Raw genomic sequence first — 19,697 nt, forward strand, 5'->3', positions numbered from 1 at the left:
GTGTTTTTTCAGTTGCCTATAGTCATTTTTATTTCTTCAAATATTTCAGTTTAATATTGCAAACAACTTCACAACATACAAAATGAATAATATTAACCCAGAAACATGTCAATGAATAGATTCCTCATATATATATATATATATATATATATATATATATATATATATATATATATATATATATATATATTCTCTTTAAATATATTTTTTCCTCTGGTGCGGATAAAAAAATAAACAGCAAAGCTTTGACAACAGCACCTTGACATAGTATGTAATTCCAACATTACCTTGAGAAGTTTAGAACAGTAAACAGATAATTTTACTCGAGAGGAAATCATTTTCTGCTGAATATGTAAACTGAATGATTTTTTTTTTCTTTTTTGGTCAGCATCATATCCTTTTTTTTAAACTTTTTTTTTCTTTGAAAGTGGAGAATTTCTTTAAATTCACAATTTAAAAGCAGCATGCAAGCTTTTGAAGATGGAACTGTCCTCTCTCATTCATTCCTTGCCTGTGTCTTGTTTTTTTTTTGTTGTTGTTGTTATTGTTCTTTTTTTTCCCCCTTCGTTTTCTAATTTCTTGGCAAAGTAAACAGATCACAATGTCTCGATTAATGTGACATAGTAATTTAAACTGGGCGCAAAATGACTGATCAGATTTTTTTTAATTGTTTACAAGGTCATGAATATGTTCAATAAATAGACTGTAGTATCACTTTACTGTATAAACTTCATCTTTTTTTACATGCAGTCCATAAAATTATCATTTGACGGAATAATTTACCCTGTTATGTATATATACAAATAGATATTTTCTCTTTATTCTCTTTTTTAAACTCTTCAATAAAATCTATACATTTTATGCACTATCTCCCTCTTTTAATGGTCAATGTGCATACACATGAAGTGTCTATCCTTATAAACCGCCAGCCGATCTTCTTTTTGCTATCCATGGTGAGCGCTCGCACGTAGGACTGGGTTGTCCTGCATTGGGAGTTATAATGCCGCTTGTCTATTCCTCTGCAGCCGTCCTTTGTGTACCCCATGGGGTTGCATTTGGTCTCATAAAAGTATTGCTTCAGTTGGCCATTGGGGACAGGGACCTTCTCCATGACGGTTACTGTCTGCCCAGACATGTCTATCGCCGTCTTTTTATCCACAGCTGTCACCCACTGGCTAATACTGTCACACACGCTAAGCTCTCCGCGCCGCGAGGGGTCGGAGTGCCGCCGCACCCTCATGGACATGTTGGCGGCGTCCAGATAGTTTTTGTATTCCTCCAGGAGAAAGAGCAACGGCGGCTCCAAAGGCACTTGGTTGCTGATCATCACCCGCGAGTTGTACAGGTCGACATCCTTGGCCTCGGCGGCGGCCACCGACGACGGGCCCCCGCCTCCCTGGCTCTTGTCGGCCCCCTGTCCCAGCTGCGCCGCCTCGCCCTCCACCTCCAGCAGCTCCTCTATCACCTGCTCGAACGTGTCTGTTAGCGAGGGGAGCTCCTCGCGCTGGCCCGGCCCGCCACTCTGCGGAGTCCCGTGGCCCCGGGGGGCCGTCGCAGCAGCGCCCAGGTAGCCTTCCGTCCGATGGCCCCGCATGCCCGGGGCGTCTCTCAGGGGCGCAGCTCTCATGCAACTGAAGTATGAAATAACCATAGTAAGGAACAGGATGGTCATCACTCTTCTAACCTGGTGGAACTGGAGGGGAGAGAGCAGAAAAGAGGGAAGAGAACAAGACGGTTAGTCCAGGAGTGGCTTTTACCGAAGCTCGCCCCTTCCTGATCAGTCGCGCACCGCTCCGGCCCTTCTTCAACACCCACAACTCTTTGTTTGCGCGCCAAAACCGGACATCTTTTTTTTTTTTCGAATCGCCACAACATGTTTTTTTTTATCAAACTGATAATGGCACCGTGTCATCAGTGCTTTCAAACTGTTTGCAAACTGTAAGTCTATGTGAGGTCTGGCTTAGATTTCAATTTGTTGGCAGCAGAAGCGGCAAAGCTGTGCCGAGCATCAGAGAGATGACAGCACAGAGAGAGAGAGAGAGAACGACTGCTTATTACTAAAGATAAGAGTGCACAAAATAGATACTTGAAACATCCTAACAGGCTTGCTATTATTCATGAAGGGTTGTGTTACAGAGCATGGCGAGGAGTGTGCAGGCATGTGTGGTTTCATAATGGCCCCGGCTATCATTCCACCCCAACCCCGCATCAGAAACGGCCTCCTTTTAAAAGCTCACGCCGTGCATGCCGTTTTTAGTCCCTTCCTGGAGAGATCGTTTTAAAGGGCCGACCAACAAGAATTCGCCGGCGGAAACGCCTCAGGAACCTCTAACCTGTCCAGCATGCACTGACCGGCCGAGCTGAGCGGTAAACGTTGCAGCTGCCACTGCAAACAGGTCGGTACGGCAAACCTTGTGGTCACGAATGAGCAACCAGGGGTCTGTTTCTTAAAGGGGGGCAGGATCCACCAGGGGCAAATTCCCATGTACCAGGGGTCTCAAACTCGGGCCCTCGTGGGGCCAGTGTCCTTCAACTTTCAGACACGTCTCGGATTCAGCCCACCTGAATCAAATAAATGGGTCATTAGCAGCACTCTGCAAAACATGACTGCGTACTGGAGGACCAGGGAGACATCTGAGAATCGCAGGAGCACACGGGGAGCCAGATGAGGAGAAAATTCTGAACGCATGTCCTTAATTATTGAACCGGGCTGAGCACGTTTGCATCCCTTACCTTCGAGAAGCTCTAAGGCTCACAGCAAATCAATAAGATGGTGACCATCCGACAGCCAGAGACATTAAGGCAACCTTAACGATTTAGAACAAAAAAAAAAAAAAAAAAATCTAGATCTTGGTTTCCACTGGGAGACATTTAAAAATAGGCCGGCTGATTTCTTTGACTGCCCTCCGCGCGTCCCAAACCTGACACGGCCAAAGCGGGACGAGCAAACGCGCTAAGGCTGGAAACTAGGACCTTTCCAGTAAGAAGGAGGAAAGAAAGAAAGAAAGAAAAAAAAAAGAACACATCCCCACCTTAAAAAAGCATTTGTTTCTTTCTTAATTGGTATCTGGGGCTGTGGCTGCAATTAACCGACACCACGGTGAGTGCCATAGAGATATCGCGGCTAAAAATAGACGTGCTGGGAGTCTCACAGTCTCTATTCAGAATATCACATCCTTCTTCTTAATGAGCCACTCATTCCCCGAGCTCAGTGACGTGCTCTTCCAGAGTGTATGAGTGTGTGCGTGTTAGAGGGAGGGCATGGGGAGGGGCAGGCTTCACTGTGTGTGTGTATGTGTGTGTGTGTGTGTGTGTGTAAGGATGTTGGGTATTTTTCCTCTTGCCAACTAAAACAACAATGAGGGCAAAGGCCACGGATGAAGAGCCGATTATCAAATTATCACCGAGGATGGCTAATAAGTCCCGCTCATTGTTTGAAGCGATGCTCCGGTTCAAACGGTCGAGGGGTTTGCAGCCGCGATTTCCCAGCACAGAGAGAACCACGTAGGTTTACGGGATCGAGGCCAGTCACGAGCTTTATGTGTAGGATGCATTTAGGCTGATATTATTATCAGCATTGCGCTCAAGTGGTTCCACTTCCACATGAGGGGAAATGACGGCGGAAGGCGAGGGCTTGATTACTGTCAGGCGTCAAACTTCATGCTGGAAATGGTGCAGACGAGGAGTGCTGCATCTTCCGTAAGAGACCACAGGGGTAATGTTGCAGCAGCAGCAGCAGCAGCAGCAGCAGCGAGGGGCGGGTGGGGTAGGGTAGGGGCAGGGTGGTGGAGAGAGTGCCAGCGTCATTTCGCAGCATAACAACCACGGATGACGTCTCTTCCAGGTCTCCATAGGGGAGAGGATGGAGGGGAGGAGGTTGCTGGGGGTAATGCCACTCAACGGTGCGCAATTGCCTGCCTTTCCCCCGGGCATCCTCACACCGGGAACCACAGATGATTTTATTTCTATCTCTGTGATTTCCTGTTTCCATCAGGACAATCAATATGGCTTATGCTCCCAATCAACATCCTGTTAAAGCGCGATAAAGCCAATGAATCATTTAATTGCTGTGGGACCGGCGGAGAATCTACGCCGTGCATCTGCAAAGGGGGCTAAATGTGACAAATAACAATAATTCGGTGTTAACGGAAGGAGGGTGAGTAACGCAGCTCGACGGGAATTAAAGAACGGGGACCGCAGATGGAACGTTCCCTGAGTAAAGTGCAACCTCCTCCGGCCCGCTCTGATTAAAACACGTTTTTTTTTTAAATGAAATCCAGGTATGCACACAGTGAAGTCAAGTTTCATCTAAAGGGCTCCGGCCATCTAAATATGAGTGCTGAGCTAATAACTTAGGGCAAAGGGGAAATAAAGCCCTGCAATAATTGCTGCTCAAACACGCCTTTATCTACGACACCACGCCCCGAACAATGGGAGCAGGTGAGTGTTTGGCTTTGACGTCTCTGGATGACCACCTGTTCATCTCCTCAGAGAGAGAGGGGGGGGGGGGGGGGTAGAGAGGGCCCGGCTGTATGGCAGGGATGTGTAACTTACCCTCGCGTTCATTCTCTGTGCCAGGTGGGGATTAAAGTGATAAATGCCTCCTTTGACAGTCGCTGAAAAGTTTCTCCAAAGCATGAAAGGACTAGTAAAGGCCAGTATTATTGCACATTCAGTAGCGTTCCCTCATGTCGGCCCACTTTATGGCTTCATCTCTGCTAACTGCATGCAGGATACCTTAAAAGCCATTACAAAGCAACATAAACAGCAGCAGTGGAGATGAAAGGACGAAGCGTGCCCCGTGTGTTTGAACAGAAATGTGCGCCGCGTCGACTCTTTTCCTTCCCACTGCAGCTCCCTCATGGGCATTTCTGTCTTTCTTTAATTCCTCCAGAACCATAGCAGCCAGAACTATTTACCCAAGAAGCGTGTTTTGTCATGCTCAACGTGCACGGCCCTAACGGCTCCAGATCCTCCAAGTTTTCCCGGAGAAAAACTGCAAACATTATCACCCCAGAGCCGACTTGTGTGCCACAATGCTGCACTTAAAAAGGCATTCGGACTTAATTGAGTTGTCTGCAGTAATGGCTGACACATGTGGAACCGTGCTTTTCCCCGAGATCTGTTTTCAATCCGGGCGCCAGCTTCGGAGCAGGTTTGGTAATAGATGAGCATTGCCACAGATCATACCTGCCTCCTGCCACAGAAACAGAGAACATCCAAACACACCCCGGCAGATTTATGCTACCTAAATTAGTCTCTTCCATCATTCCACTCTTTTTTTAATCGTCTTTTCTTTTTTTTTAGCAGACTCTCGCATATAGAATCCATGCAGTTTATGTGTTAATGCACATAGCATCCTATGAAGGCTTTACGATAAAAAAAAAAAATATATAAAATTTATTTTAGTCCCTGGACACTGAAACAAGACCAAGAGGCCTTCAACTCAGAATTGGGATAGCTGCAGTTCTCAGTTCTTACACTAGATGGCGTGTGAGACCGTGAAATAATCAGAGCTTCTGTTCTTGCGCCTCATGTCTTACATTCACCATGTGATAGATAGATAGATAGATAGATAGATAGATAGATAGATAGATAGATAGATAGATAGATAGATAGATAGATAGATAGATAGATAGATAGATAGATAGATAGATAGATAGATAGATAGATAGATAGATAGATAGATAGATAGATAGATAGATAGATAGATAGATAGATAGATAGATAGATTTTTTTCTGCATTGCTAATACATATGTGGTCTCCAGCTGCAATTTATTTTTCCAACGAAGCTGTCACCACTGCAGCCAAGTGTTTTCCAACACTTTAAATGATTTCTTTGTTGTTTATGTCGTTAAGTTACTTAGTACCAGCACACCACACTGAAGCCAACAGTTTAAGTTGGCCGCAGCTGAGCGTTTTTGGGTCTCGGGTGTCCTATAAAGTCTTAATGAGTCCATCAAAGTTTGTTATTTTCTCGCCCCCCCCCCACCTCCTTACGTTCTTTTTTTTATTTCTTTCCTCTACAGAAACAACGAAATAAAACCGCGGCAAATGATTCGTTTCAGTCCACCGTGGAGGAGGGTGCTTGCAAGCTAATGAGCGGAAACAGACAAATGCAGACTTTCTTGAGCTGTTTTTTTTTTTACATTGTAAGAGTCAAACCGCAGTAAAATGCGAAAACTTGGAGGGTTTTACGCACAAGCAGCTTAGTGTAATAGTCTTCTTTATTAATGTAATAAAAGTGCTGTTTATTAGTTTTTAGTTTTTTTTTTGCATGAGATTACATCTCCTGAGCCTGTGCTCTCCGCTGGAAACCCAATCAACATAATAAGTGCGTTTTTTATTAATGAACGGCGGGATAAGGTTACACGTATCCCCTCTCGGGCCGCGTCGCTGTCTGTCCGCAGGATAACCGGACTTGATCGAGCTACTTTTAGACCCCCCCTCCCGCAAACTTCACATATATACACACACTTGTCTGCCCTTTCTATCTCAGACACGTTCAAAGTATTTCAAACTAGTTCTGGCAAAACAAGACATAAAAACAACTAAAGCAAAAACAAACCCCATAGCCTACCTTTTACTGCCCAGTCGTAAAACAGACCATTCAACAGGATAGTGGTGTCATCTGGGATGTTTTGAACAACTCCCTCAGTAATTTGCTTAAGCGGTAATTTTTTTCTCTCTCTCTCTCTCTGCAACTCTCCCGAAAGACGAAGGGGAGAAAAAAAAGAAGAAGCTTCGGGATATCTCTTCAGCTTTGGAGCAAATAGATTAAATTATTGATGGTGGAAATTGCACTGCTGAGGTAATGCACTCCCATGGCTGCGCGGCTCGTTAGCGGAGTTCGTCTGAAAGTGAAGTTGTCGCATGCCGAGGACGCAGCGGCGGCGGCGGCGGCGGCAGCAGCGAGAGCGGCAGCGGGGATGAGGAGGAGACCTCTGGAGCTGAAATGCGGAGCCTCTTTGAAACTACTGTAACTTTACTACACAATGACGCTGCAACATGTGACCTGCCGCTGGCTGACTGGTCGCCACAGATCTGCTGTCTAAACAGCCCACAGGCGAAGCTGTTAATGCGCTTCCAGCGTGCATTACGCGCTTTTGTTTGTCCGCAAACCGTGCAGCATGCATCCACGCCATAATGTCTGGGTAGATCACAAAGCAACGCAGAAGAAGCCTCTCCTCTTCCGTATTTTTTTTCATGTTCTTTTTTTTTTCTTCCCTGTGTTTTTTTTTTTTTTTTCTAGTCTCAGCCTACGGAGGAGGCATCGTTTTCTGGAGGTTCTGCGTAACACCGTGTCTCCACCAAAGTCGTGATGCACTGTGTGCCATTTAAAGATGCCCCATTTCAGTAAAATTAGATACCCAGTTGGTCAAAAATAAACATTTTGTGTTGGCATCTGCACAAAGTGGGCATAGAGTTAAACTGTTTAGTAATGCTTTTGGACGTTCTTATGCCATTTAAAGCCACTTATGTCGATCATTTTCACCAGAACACATAATAGTCTGAGTCATTCCTATAATATATATATATATATATATATATATATATATATATATATATATATATATACTATGTGTTTTTCATATATATATATATATACATATATATACATATATACAGATATACATATATATATATATATATATATATATATATATATATATATATATATATATATATATATATATATATATATATATATATATATATATATATATATATATATATATATATGAAAAACACATGGTAGATTCTTCCATATTTGGTCTAAAAGAGATTTGGTCTCTTGCAGATGCTGTTCAGCAGGCTCACTAGGTTATTAATGTGACCCAAACAAAGCTTCAAAACAGCTCTCATTCCCTGATACCACCATCTTAAACAGGCTGGTACCCCCCCTTTTTTTTCATCTACTGGATTCAAATAAAGATGTCAGTGGAGGCCAAATCTTCCAACTGAGGGGGGTGATGATGAACACTTGGAAATCCCACCTCAGACGAGCACAAGAGCAAGCATAATGGAGGGATAGCACAGCTCGTTATCCCCCTGGCCTGGCCCAGGTCCAGTGCAAAGATTTAGTGTGATGCTATTGCTGTATTGCCATCATGATTCTTCCCTGCATCGAGCTCTTGTTTGGCATGCAACAGTATGGGAGTGGATGCTCACACCTGCTTAATGAGTCACTCCCACCTCCAACACACCCGGGGACATGCCAGGATAGATATAGCCCTCCCCGAAGGCACACACAGGAGGTGAGGGTAAACTCTGGATGACAAAGAGTTGCATCAGCAATCACTGAGCGACATGACTCCAAAGAGGATTTTACAGAAAGAGAGAGGGAGGGAGAGAGAGAGAGGAAAAAAAGAAAATGCACTCTGCACAACGGGGCTGTTCCAAACAAGTAATTCATAAATAAATCACTTGCCATCTCATTAGAGGAGCAAAATCAACAACATACTCTTGTCTTTCATTTATGCAACTACAGCACAACTAAAGGTGGTTCAAAAAGGGTGGGAGCTTTTTTGGGGGGAAAGGGGGGGGGGGGGGCTGGCCGGTATTTCTCAATGAAACAAAAGGGGCCATGATCTTTCTTTTTGACTGATCCAACCGAAAGCTACAACGAGAAACCCAGCTCAGTCACCCTTTTACTTGAGATGTGGTGTTTGACTTCTTGAGATCCAGCACTTAGTTCTTGGAATGAGATCTTCAGTGCAAGCAGGTCATGGAAGCTCCATACCAGCTGCATACCTTGCAAAGAAAAGAAAACCCACCACTGGAGCTGCACAACCCTTCAAGGCTCCTCTCGCCAACGATGATGAGGACCTGACATGTCCACGCCACCGAAAGCTTCGCTTAACAAGTAGAAATATGTGTAAGGTGGTGGTGAGTGTGTGTGTGGTGTGTGTGTGTGGTGTGTGTGTGTGGTGTGTGTGTGTGTGTGTGTGTGTGGGGGGGGGGGGCAGTGTTACACGGGCAAAATGACATTTTGTGAAATGTCATTTTCACTGGGGATAAAGGGAGGCGACGAGGGTATTTTGATCAAAGTGGAATTGCATTCCTGCTCAAGGAGCAAACACGTCAACTGGGGAAACATTTTGTAAGAGGGCCGGGTGACGTCAAACGAGCCGGAGAAGACTTTGAGGGAGCTTGACAAACCCAGTCAACTGGGTCCTTTAAACGGATGCTGGAGTCAGGAGCTAATGTCATCCCTCCTGTGATGACAATAACCTTTAATGTAATCATGAGGCAGCCACAGCAGACTGGGGATTTTTTTATTTTTTTTTTTAATTTTTATATAAGCCTCAGATATACTCCACCTCAGACACACTCACACCTCCATGCTGCAGGGGCGACATTACTTCCATCCTGCCAAATCCTGTCTGAACCCTCTCTACCCCCCCCGACGAGGTTTTCCATGAATGAAAGCTCACAATTCCTGCCACAGGCCTGCTGGATACATACTTGGAAGCGTTGAAACATCAATTAGGAGCAAATGTGAAACTATATTCACACCCGATAGAAAGCTAAGCTTGTGTTACAGTTTGATCTTGACAGCCCCCCCCCCCCCCTCCTCCCAACCCCTCTAATTTCTTTTGTGTTTTTAAGTGAATCTTAATAAACTTCAGCACTTTGATGTTTTACAGAAGTTGCTTGGATCCAGGGCTGCCTGCATGCTCACCTGCTGGGAGACACACGTGAATGGTTTGCCAGCATCATGCAGCCTCCTTTTCTCTCTCTCTATGCCTCTGCCCCCCCCCCCCCCCCACACACACACACACACAGTGTCGAGAATCCTTGTCCCGCAGTGCTCCGACGTGAGATATCTTAACTATATCCACTGTGTATTAATAACTTATCGTGGGTTTGTATTTATTTCTTTTTCCGTCTCTGTGTGAAACCCACAATCACGCCACTGAATGACGATAATTAAAGATGCAAAATAAGGTGCATGGCTTCGCCTCCCTGCCAGAACTTGTTTGAGCAAGTCTGTTAATTGGACGGAGGTGCTGGTGATGATGAAGATGATGGTGCCGTGACTAAAGCAGGAGCAGCCGCGACCGCGGTGGCGGCGGGCGGCGCGGTGGTGGCGGCGGCGGCGCGGCGGCGCGGCGGGCGGTGCTGCCTACATTTCCATAACGATCAAGATGATTAATTTTAGCTCTAAATATATCGTGACGTCCGCTAAGCCGTGAGCCTCGATTTCCGCCCAAAAATAATCAATATCCTATTTATTATTTGCATGAGACATCAGCGCGGATTAAAACGGGGGCTGGCGTTTCATGAATGAAAACGTTGCGGCAAGGTGGGCTGTCACGTTCCAAGTTTAATCAAAATGTGCGGGTCAGATTTCCCGTTCAAACCCACGTTTTGACCCAAATTGATCGCAACGGAAAGAAGACACAGCAAGGCCCACATTTGCATCAACATAAAGAAAGAAAATAATAAATAAAAAAAAATAAAGCAGGGAAAACATTAGCCGGAGAAAACAATTTAACGTGGATAATAAACAGGCTATTTTTTGCGCATCGCATTTCATTCCAGGCCTACCGATAGTTTTTATTCTGATTTACTTATTTATTTATTTTGTAATGAAACCTACCATCAGGTTTGTTATTGACGCCCACCCCAACTCTGCAGAGCTGAGAGTGCACAGGGAGAGAGAGAGAGAGAGAGAGAGAGAGAGAGAGAGAGAGAGAGAGAGAGAGAGAGAGAGAGAGAGAGAGAGAGAGAGAGAGAGAGAGAGAGAGAGAGAGAGAGAGAGAGGGGAGATTCTCGGTAAAGATAACACACGCGGAGACGCACGCACACATGCGCGAGCGCACGCGGGAGCACGCCCGCACACAAGCGCACGCAACCCCATTTATGGACTGATCCGCTGACGTACATTGCAGAAAAGTGCTATAAAAAACCTTCATACATACAAAGTGTGTCGTGCCACCCCACAGACCCCTCCTTACCCGCCTCCGCTCATCCCTCCTCCTCCACCCAATACGCCCACGCCCACACCATAATCCCACGTCTCAGTTGAAACAGAGGGGGGAAAAAAATAAAAAAATAATAATAAAAAAAATACTGCTACACAGCCGGGATATACGCCGAGGATATATTAGATTAAAAAAAACAAAGCCGAGAAACCCGATACACTGTTAATATTAATGAAACACAATTCATCTGTGAATAAAAAAGGCCGAAGATTTATTTAAATTGCCACAGTTTAAACCTGTTTTTTTTCCCCCTCCCCATTTTATTAATATTATTGTAATCTGAAGCCTGCGACGCGTCTTGATTAAAAGAGCGCTTTGATGAGCGTCGGACAGCCTCATAAGTAATATGATCTATTTTTGGTTTCAGTGTCTAAGAGGCGTCAGTGTGCAGAAACCGATCTGCGCGCGTTAATTGCATTGCTGGGTAAAAAAGAAAAGAGAGGAAAACAAAATAAAAAAAATAAAAAAAGAATGCCGTAAACGCCGACGGAAAAGTCCCATAATTTAAATGCAATTAGGAATTTACTGGATGCGCTCATATTTGGATGAAGTCGCATCCTGGAACGAGGAGTCTTGATTAAAACAGGACTACCGTTAAGCGTCAGGAGGGGGTGATGGGGGGGCTTTTCTCCTCCTCTTGCTGTTGTTTTTGCCATGTAATTGCATCGACTTAGATCAGAAATCTTAAATCTTTGACCAAATGAAAAAAAAAAGATGACTGAGAAAGAGACAGGGAGAGAGAAAGAGGGAGGGATGTGAAGAGTGGTAGCGGAGGGAGGGAGGGGGGGGGGGGAAATAGGCAATATCCACAGCTTCTGTGCAAGACGATTTTAAGGCTACAAGTCGAGAGAGAGAGAGAGAGAGGAAGGGAGAGAGAGAGATAGAGCGAGAGAGAAAGAGAGAAATAAAAGTCCTAAAGCGTTTTTTTTAATGTGCATCTATTTTTTTTCTATTCTAGAGAAGAGTGTTCTCAAGGAAAGAAAAGGAAAATGAGAGAAAACGTCCGCTTCCTGAACAATTCCACATCAAGCCCTCTTATCTCTCAGCATCACATTCAGCCATAACATCTGTCAGCGGATATCTCTCTGACCACGCCCATCTTCATTGTAATTTTCACACTGGAAAAAAAAAACATTAATAGTAATAAGGTGGCAATTTGTATCTGCGCTATAAAAAAAAAGCGAAACCTCGCATATGGCGCTCGTGGAAGGCGATTGAGAATAATATAATCCTTTATCACCCTTCATCATTTTATCTCCACTTCCCCTCTTTTTTTCCTGCTTCTTTTCTTTCTTTCTTTCTTTTTTTTTTTTTAAATATTACTCACTGGTGCAACCGGCGTTTGACAGGTCGACATGGAGCCGTGTACGGACAAAAGAGAGAGGGGGTAGGGTAGCAGGTGAAGTGAAAAGCACCTTATGAATGAAACCGTGGAGCGGTCGTAGTAAAAACACAAGTGATTTGATGGTGATGACGGGAGGGGGGCGATGGAGGGAAAGAAAGGGGGGTGACTAGGGTAAAGAGTAGGGCTATTTTTGGTTGATAACAAAATCCAGAGGGTTTGACATGAAGACAAATCGTGAATGCAGCAGACTAAACAAGAAGGAAAATAAAAAAAACAAAACAAAAACAAATCAAGCCCAGATAGAGGTTAGAATGATATGCACCTGCATCTTGACTCCACATCGTGCTGGAAGGATCACTGCAGCGTCTTAAGTCCCATATTGGGAGCATGATTAGGCACAACGCAACGATTACGCAAATAATGTTGCAGCAGGCAGTGCTCGGGAACTCCAGAAACGCGTCGAAAAGCTCCCTTTCTGCACGAAAATCCAGCCCCAGTTTAAACGCGGTACACACCAGCACCACCACCAGCACCAGCACCACATTTCCCCCTGTTCTTTTCCTCCACCCTGCACGCTCCGATCGCTCTGATAAACAAATGTCCAAATGTAGAGAGAAGAATGAGAAAAGCGATTATTTATTTATATACCCAGTCACCTGGATCGTGTCTTATTGACGGAGTTATTTCGGTGACTGCATGTCCACAATTACCAACACAGCCAAGCCAAGGCAAAGGGCTGCATGCTGTAGTTTCTCCCCCTCTAAAAACCGGAGTTTAATTTGACAAGAAGCCCGCAAAGACGACAGGAATAATGGGCAAAAAAAAAATTAAAAAAAATGGATAAAGACTGACATGAAAACAATGTATTGTGCTCTTACCTTTACAAGAGGCTGACAACCACTATGTGCGTGGTTAGATCTCCGCGACCAAGACTTGCATGTCTCAAAGTTTAACGCAGTGTGGGGGGGCTTATAGGTACCGAGAATGTGCTGTGCAAAAGACCAGACGCCCCTAACATTTCAACTTTGACAGTACGCTACAAAAAAAACGCTGTTATTATGTCTCTTTAAAAAAAATAGCAAGCGCTTCTTTCTTTTCTCCCTTGCTTTTATCTTTTTTATTACTATTATATTATTATTATTATTATTATTTTACCTTTGTCTCTTGTTAGAATCCCGTTAATTTCCCCATTTACAGACCAAAGGATCCTTGAGAATGAGCTTACCAAAAGTTGAAAAAACAATCCCAGGTTTGGCAAAGGGGGTTGGGAAAAGAGAGAAAGAGAGTTGGCGTCCACTCGGCGTTTTAGTCCATGCACGACTCCGGTACCTCTGTCCAATGTGCTGAAAGCATAGCACAGCCAGGGTAACTATGAGGGGCCAAGAAAAGATACATGCTTTTTGGTTTGAGTGCCCACTTTAAACCGCTTTTCTCTCTTTTAAAAAAAGAAGACGCAAAAGAAGGGGGATAAAAAAAAAAAAAAAAACAAGCTGCTTTCCCCTTGCCACGTGTATTTTCCCACCCCTTGCCAAAACAGTCCTGTTAATATTTGATCACATATTGCTCGGACATTTCCTTCCAGATTAGAGCGCCTATCATGACAAACGCCGGTCCAGTTCAGTGCGAAAGCAGCCCTCTCTTAGTGCCAAATTACTGACACCGAGCCCGGACCGTTCGCTTCACCTCCTGGCATATGACAAGTGTCACAGGTAAGCGGCACATGTTGCTTATTTATCTCGGCGCACACAACAACAAAAAAAGAAGAACATACATGCATGCATTAAACATAAAGACCCATCAGTGCCAAACACGCAGCCCAGATCACATCCACACATTGCGCGCAGACCCAATCTAACATTTCCTTACCCCTTTCTCACTGAACCGGCATATCCTGAGCAGAGAAATGCCACACAGTCTCTTTCACACAAGCTCTGTCAACACCAGCCTCAGCAGACATGGGTTTCTCGATGCTGAGTTTGTCAAGTAGCCCCCGAGTCCAACCCTTCCAGCAATGCGCTGCCAGACTAAACACCAAGCACGACTATTTACTTGTAATCATCCCCCTGATCACTATCATCATCATCTGCCGCTGCTGCCGCTGTGTTTCCAAATGCTACTCACCATTTTTTCCCCTACGCTGTCCTGGAGATAGAAGTGTCTTAATATCCACTCACTCCAACAGATGCTGGTAGGTAATGTGTCTTGTTTGAAGTCATCATATGAGAACTTCTGCTGTGCTCAGTAGATCGCCCACCACTTCGCTGACTTATGAATCTAATAACCCTTTGCAATATCGGCGTGCTTAAACTCTCTCAGGCAACACCTTGGTGGCTCCACAGTTAAGACAAACAACAACAGGACGCCCGGCTTGTCAGAAAAGCTTCTACAGATATACGTAACACCCTCGCCCGGACAACGCCATTAGGGGTCTTACGTGATTGAAATGAGCGACGGCGGCACAAGTTTTATGGGGGAGACAGTAGTTTTTTTTTTCTTTTTTTTTTTTGTTTTGTTTTTTTTTCACGCCGGGCTGATCGCTCGACGAGTGCCTTTAAAGCTTTAAATCCGCACCGAGGAGCAGTGACGGACATAAAACTTCTGACTTATGCGCCCGTTTGTGTTGCAGACTGTAAACTCCCTATTTGGCAATGGGCCACCGGCCTATTACGCATACGCAGTGGACATTTAGATCTTTTCCAACGCGGACAATGCGCAGCGGGGTCGTCTCCACAAAACAAACACACATTTATAGCGCCCCTATGTCTGCGTGTTAAGTTCTTGAGGAACTTGTTGCTGGTCGAAAACAACCCCCCCCCCCCCCGCTCTTGTCTCCCCCCCACCCCACCCCACCCCTCCTCTCCGCCCATCTCTCTCAAATACTTACATTGACAATTTCTGCGGGGTGTGCTGCGTGTTTTGTTCCCTTCCTCCGGACAAATTTGAGGAAAAATTCAAAAGTTAATCCACGTCCCTCAGAGGGGGGGAAAAAATGACACTGAAGAGATGCGACCACGGCGTTTAAAAACCAGGTATGACACCTTTCGATTAGGAATACGAGGAAGTTCAAAGGCAAAATCTGTTTTCAGTAAAATTCCATCAGTTGCGCTGCCAACACTCAGCCATCTGATTGTTATGCAGTGACGAAGCGCTGTGCTTTGCAAGTGAAGCCCCAAATGTACTAAGTAACATGAGTAATAGGTGATATTTGCCTGACTCTTTGTCAGCATCCCAAACTTTTTTCTTTTTTTTTTTTGGAGTTTGTGCGTGTGTACCGAAAGTGTCAGCCTTGTGATATAAATTACTCTTTGTCATGGTTTAAGGAAATCACGCAGCACTGGGTTGCACGTCGTGGGAACCTGCATGTGGGTGTAACTTCTGCCAGGAGACAAAACTGGTAAATCTTTAGACTTTCTCCTACGGATCTCCAAAGAACTCCGGTTAACCAAAAATCTATCGGATGTGTGACTCTGGCAGCCCACTTTTTTATTCTTTTAAATTAATTTTTATTTGATTATTTTTAACTGTGAGGACTGAAAAGGGTCCATTAACACGCCTTTACATTAACACCCCACAATACCTGACTCAACTTCTGTCCAGCAGTTTCAGTGGCCGGGACTGCTACTGACAAACAAAGGTGATTCTGAGCAAACAAAAAAAACGCAAATTTGTTTAAACACATTTCTGCCTCAAAGACACAAGATGGCATAATCAGATAAAATTACCATGATATTTCTTTTTGATTTGTGATCCTCTCCTGTTATAAGAATATGAAGATTTTTGTCCACCTTGTCTGCAACTATTGAGTGACACACAGCTTATTATCCTTGAAGTCACTCCTTGTAGGGTTTTCACACAGGGGGGGTCGGTGGGGGTTTACTCATTAAAAGACAGACATAAAATGGGAGAGAAGTAACACATTGAGTGTGGACTGCCTTCATCACCTCACACGATGAAATGATGAGGAGGTATGTTTCCCGTCACCAGCCGGCTCCTACCATCATCCTACTCTCGGGCCTTTTTGCTTTTTTTTTTTCTGACGTGGTAACTTGACTTGCTCCTACTTGTGATGTTGTTAGCACTTCCTCTGCTCCCACAGCTTTCTTTTTTTTTTTCCTTTTTTAGCAGACTTTGTTACTGACTCATGCTAGTCTCTTCTGCACTATCCATGCCCTCCCCCGCACTCTTCATTATAATGATCATCATATGGCCAAGCACAAGGTCACAGATCAATCACGTCACCCCCTGGGTTGCATACGACTTGCATGCCTTTTGCGTCCGACGGGATGCCAAGATAATTCACCTGTTTCTTATTTGTTCTTTTGTTTTTTTTAAAGTCCGTTTTAGAAGTTTTCAAATGTTTCAGTGGACAATATTTTCCCACAGGGAGCAGCAAAGGATGAATGCGGACATCAGTAACAATGCCTTAGAAAGGTGGTGGTGCCTCTTGAACTTTTTCACAGTTTTTGATATGCCAACACTGAGTAGCACACAGTTGTGAAGTGGGAGCTACATGCTACTGGGTTTAAAAAAAAAGTAAAATATTTTGTCTATATTCTTTCCCTCAAATGCCAAAACTACCAAGATATGGATATTTACATAAACTGAGATGGTAGGCAGGATGATCACTGACTAGAGAAACAGCCAACAGGCCATTGGTAACTCTGGAGGAGCAACAGAGATGCACGGTGGCAGAATCTATTTTACAGAACCGTCATTTGACCTATCAGATATGCCCTCCACAAATTTGGCGTATATTGAAGATGGTCAGGAAGAAAGACATTTTTGGAGGGAACCTATGAGGAGTCCTGTTTGCAGGACTTTGCGGAACCAGTCCCTGTACAAAATTGTACAGCCTGTCATCCCGAACGCACTATCTCCTTTTTGAAGCATTGTGGTGGTGAAATCATGCTGTGGGGATACTTCTTCCAGCAGGGACAGGGAAGTTGGTCAGCGTTATGGGGTAGATGGATGCAACTATATAAAAGGTAACCTTTGAAAAAACAATAAACCTGTTAAAAGCTGAAGAAAACTTGAAACTGGCGTGGAGGTTCGCCGTCCAGCAGAACAATGAGCCTAAACATTCAGCCAGAGCTACAGTGGAGAGGTCTGGATCAAAGTATATTCATGTGAACGAATGGACCGGTCAAGGTCCAGACCCAAATGCAATGAACAATCTGAGGCAAAAAAAAAAAAAATAATTGTTGTTTACAGACACTCTCAATCCAATCTGACTGAGCTTGATCTGTTTTAAAAAAGAAGAATAGGCAAAATAATTCCAGTTTCTACATGAACAAACCTGGTGGAGACACCAGAGGAGATTTGTAGCTGTAATTACTGTGAAAAGCAGTAACTCAGGAGGGCTTCAGACCAATGCAGATAACACTTTTCAGAATTTCATTTGTGAAATTTTTTTTTAAACCAGGCATCATTTCACTTCCTTTTCACACTTTTGCGCTACTTTGTTTTGGGCTATCACGTAAAAACCCTCATATACAAAAACACATAAACGTTTGACATCAGAACATTAGTGTTCTCCAAAGCACAGTGTCCGGATCTGAATATTTAGAATGGCATCAACTTTCCTGCAATCCGGGAAAAAAAAAAATACTGTTAAAGTAGTTATAACGTGGCTGTCCTCATACATTCTCCCTGTTTACATCTGCTAATCACATTTGAGCCAGAACGGGTGCCTGGAATCAGCGCTGAAATGAACTAAAACTTGGAGTCTGCGTAAGTGCGTCTCTCCTCAACGTAATGACAACTATTAAGCATGAATGGATCCAGTCGGGATCATTACTCTGTCTTAATCTTTGCTCCATTAATATTGATAACATGTGCCCTCACGTCATCACTTACTAGTACCTGCTGTTATAAATAGCTGCAGGTTATCTCTTACAGTCCCCCCCCCCCCCCCCACCACCACACACACACACACACACACACTTTACCTCTTGTATCTACAGGAAGTTGAGCGCTGGGACAAACAAAGAGCAAACGAAACAAAGCAAACAGTCCTACTTGCACAGAAGCAAGTCCAACACCTCTTCTCTTTGCTATTTGATGGTCAAACAAGTCGGGTTCTGCAGAAAACCAGCTGCAGAGTGTGAGAGCGTTGTGATTTGTACAGACAAAGGCCTAAATCTGTTCAAAAATAGAAAAAAAAAAAAATAATAATAATGAGGCCTTCATTTCCGGATGGTCCCTGTCAAAGTAGCTTAGAGCAGTCACCCTGTTGACATTGTGCTCGGTGCCGTACATCTGTCATTCTGTGGAGCAGCTTCATAATATTTCTGTGGAGTGAGGAATTAATTATCAGGCTCGGCTGGTGACTCAGAGCTCAGGTCCTCAGAAAGTAATGCAGCCCGTAAATAATCGCCCCGTTGCCACCATACTTCACACTGATGGCGAGCGCTGCATTTGTGCTAATTTTGCTGTTCTATGTATAGTGTCACGGACAGTGTCAGGATGAATGATATTTGGGTTGCCCCACCGGCTCAGCAGGCTGATATTACACCAAAGGGGGCTACTGTGACATTGATGGCTCCTATCTGTTTTTATTTTCTTCTTTTTTTGTGTGTGTGTGTGTGTGGCTGCACACAGAGTCATTCGTCCTTTCCGCACCATCTTGTACACGCTAAATACCAGGTGACTATCTAAACTCTGTCTTTAGAGCCCCGGGGGCAGAAATCTGTAGCTCTGGGTGTGACATATGAGGGCATTGATCTCCTAGCTCTGACTAACCTCCCATCTGCACAACAGCCCGAAGAGGAGGATGCTGCCTGTCTGAGAGTATCTTTATGGCTGCCGGAGCAAGATGGGTAATCTCGGGGCCTGCCATTGGGTTTGAGAGGCTGCCAAACTACAGCAGGAACGAGAAGGGTAAGCATAAAAGTTTGAATAATTATAAATCTGTTGCATAAACTCTTTCTGGTCAATAACTAATGGGAGCAGATAAAAAAGAAAAAAAAAATCAAATTTTTGCCCCTGACCGTGACTTATTCATGACTGAAATGAATGCGTTGTATTTTAAAGCTGAAACTCGGAGCTCTGAGACAAGATTGTGTTTGTGTAAGCTTGGATGTGCATGGAGTGGTGCAGATTTGAATAGATATATTTGCATCTTGTTGCTTAGCCAAAGGCATTATTGGCTCCCAGTGGTTGTGACCTGAAATTTTGCATGCAAGGCAAGCCGGCAAATGGTAGCCCCTTTACGCTCAGCCAAATACTGCACGGAAGAGGCATGAAGCACTGACCTTCAGTGCAGCACATGCATGTAACACACGTCGCTGCGGAAGTTCACATTTCATCTTGGTCCCTCCGTCCCGGTTTGTCTTCCGAACTCTAGGTGGGAAACAGAAAC

General features: G+C 44.3%; 1 protein-coding gene across 9 annotated transcripts; it reads right to left on the reverse strand.

The window, feature by feature from the left end:
• Positions 1 to 197: 197 nt before the first annotated feature.
• Positions 198 to 15,312, reverse strand: bdnf (brain-derived neurotrophic factor). Of its 9 annotated transcripts, none has more exons than XM_036130784.1 (2): positions 15,222 to 15,312; positions 198 to 1,693 (listed from the first exon to the last, which is right to left on the reverse strand). In XM_036130784.1, exon 2 carries the CDS (start codon positions 1,670 to 1,672, stop codon positions 866 to 868), a length of 807 nt encoding a protein of 268 aa, XP_035986677.1. In that variant the 5' UTR covers positions 1,673 to 1,693; positions 15,222 to 15,312; the 3' UTR covers positions 198 to 865. The 9 variants fall into 9 exon arrangements, with proteins under 9 accessions (XP_035986677.1, XP_012706212.2, XP_035986675.1 ...); XM_012850758.3 differs by lacking the exon at positions 15,222 to 15,312 and adding an exon at positions 14,459 to 14,658; XM_036130782.1 differs by lacking the exon at positions 15,222 to 15,312 and adding an exon at positions 14,204 to 14,386.
• Positions 15,313 to 19,697: the final 4,385 nt, after the last annotated feature.

This window comes from Fundulus heteroclitus, unplaced genomic scaffold, assembly GCF_011125445.2.
Source record: "Fundulus heteroclitus isolate FHET01 unplaced genomic scaffold, MU-UCD_Fhet_4.1 scaffold_38, whole genome shotgun sequence".
NCBI lineage: Eukaryota > Metazoa > Chordata > Actinopteri > Cyprinodontiformes > Fundulidae > Fundulus > Fundulus heteroclitus.

Coding starts and splice junctions, on each gene's coding strand:
- bdnf (XM_021309594.2), bottom strand. CDS start 4,638: ATGCTTTGGAGAAACTTTTCAGCGACTGTCAAAGGAGGCATTTATCAC. Junction 1,694..4,554: donor CACAGAGAATGAACGCGAGG/GTAAGTTACACA, acceptor TCTCCCCTCCAG/TTCCACCAGGTTAGAAGAGT.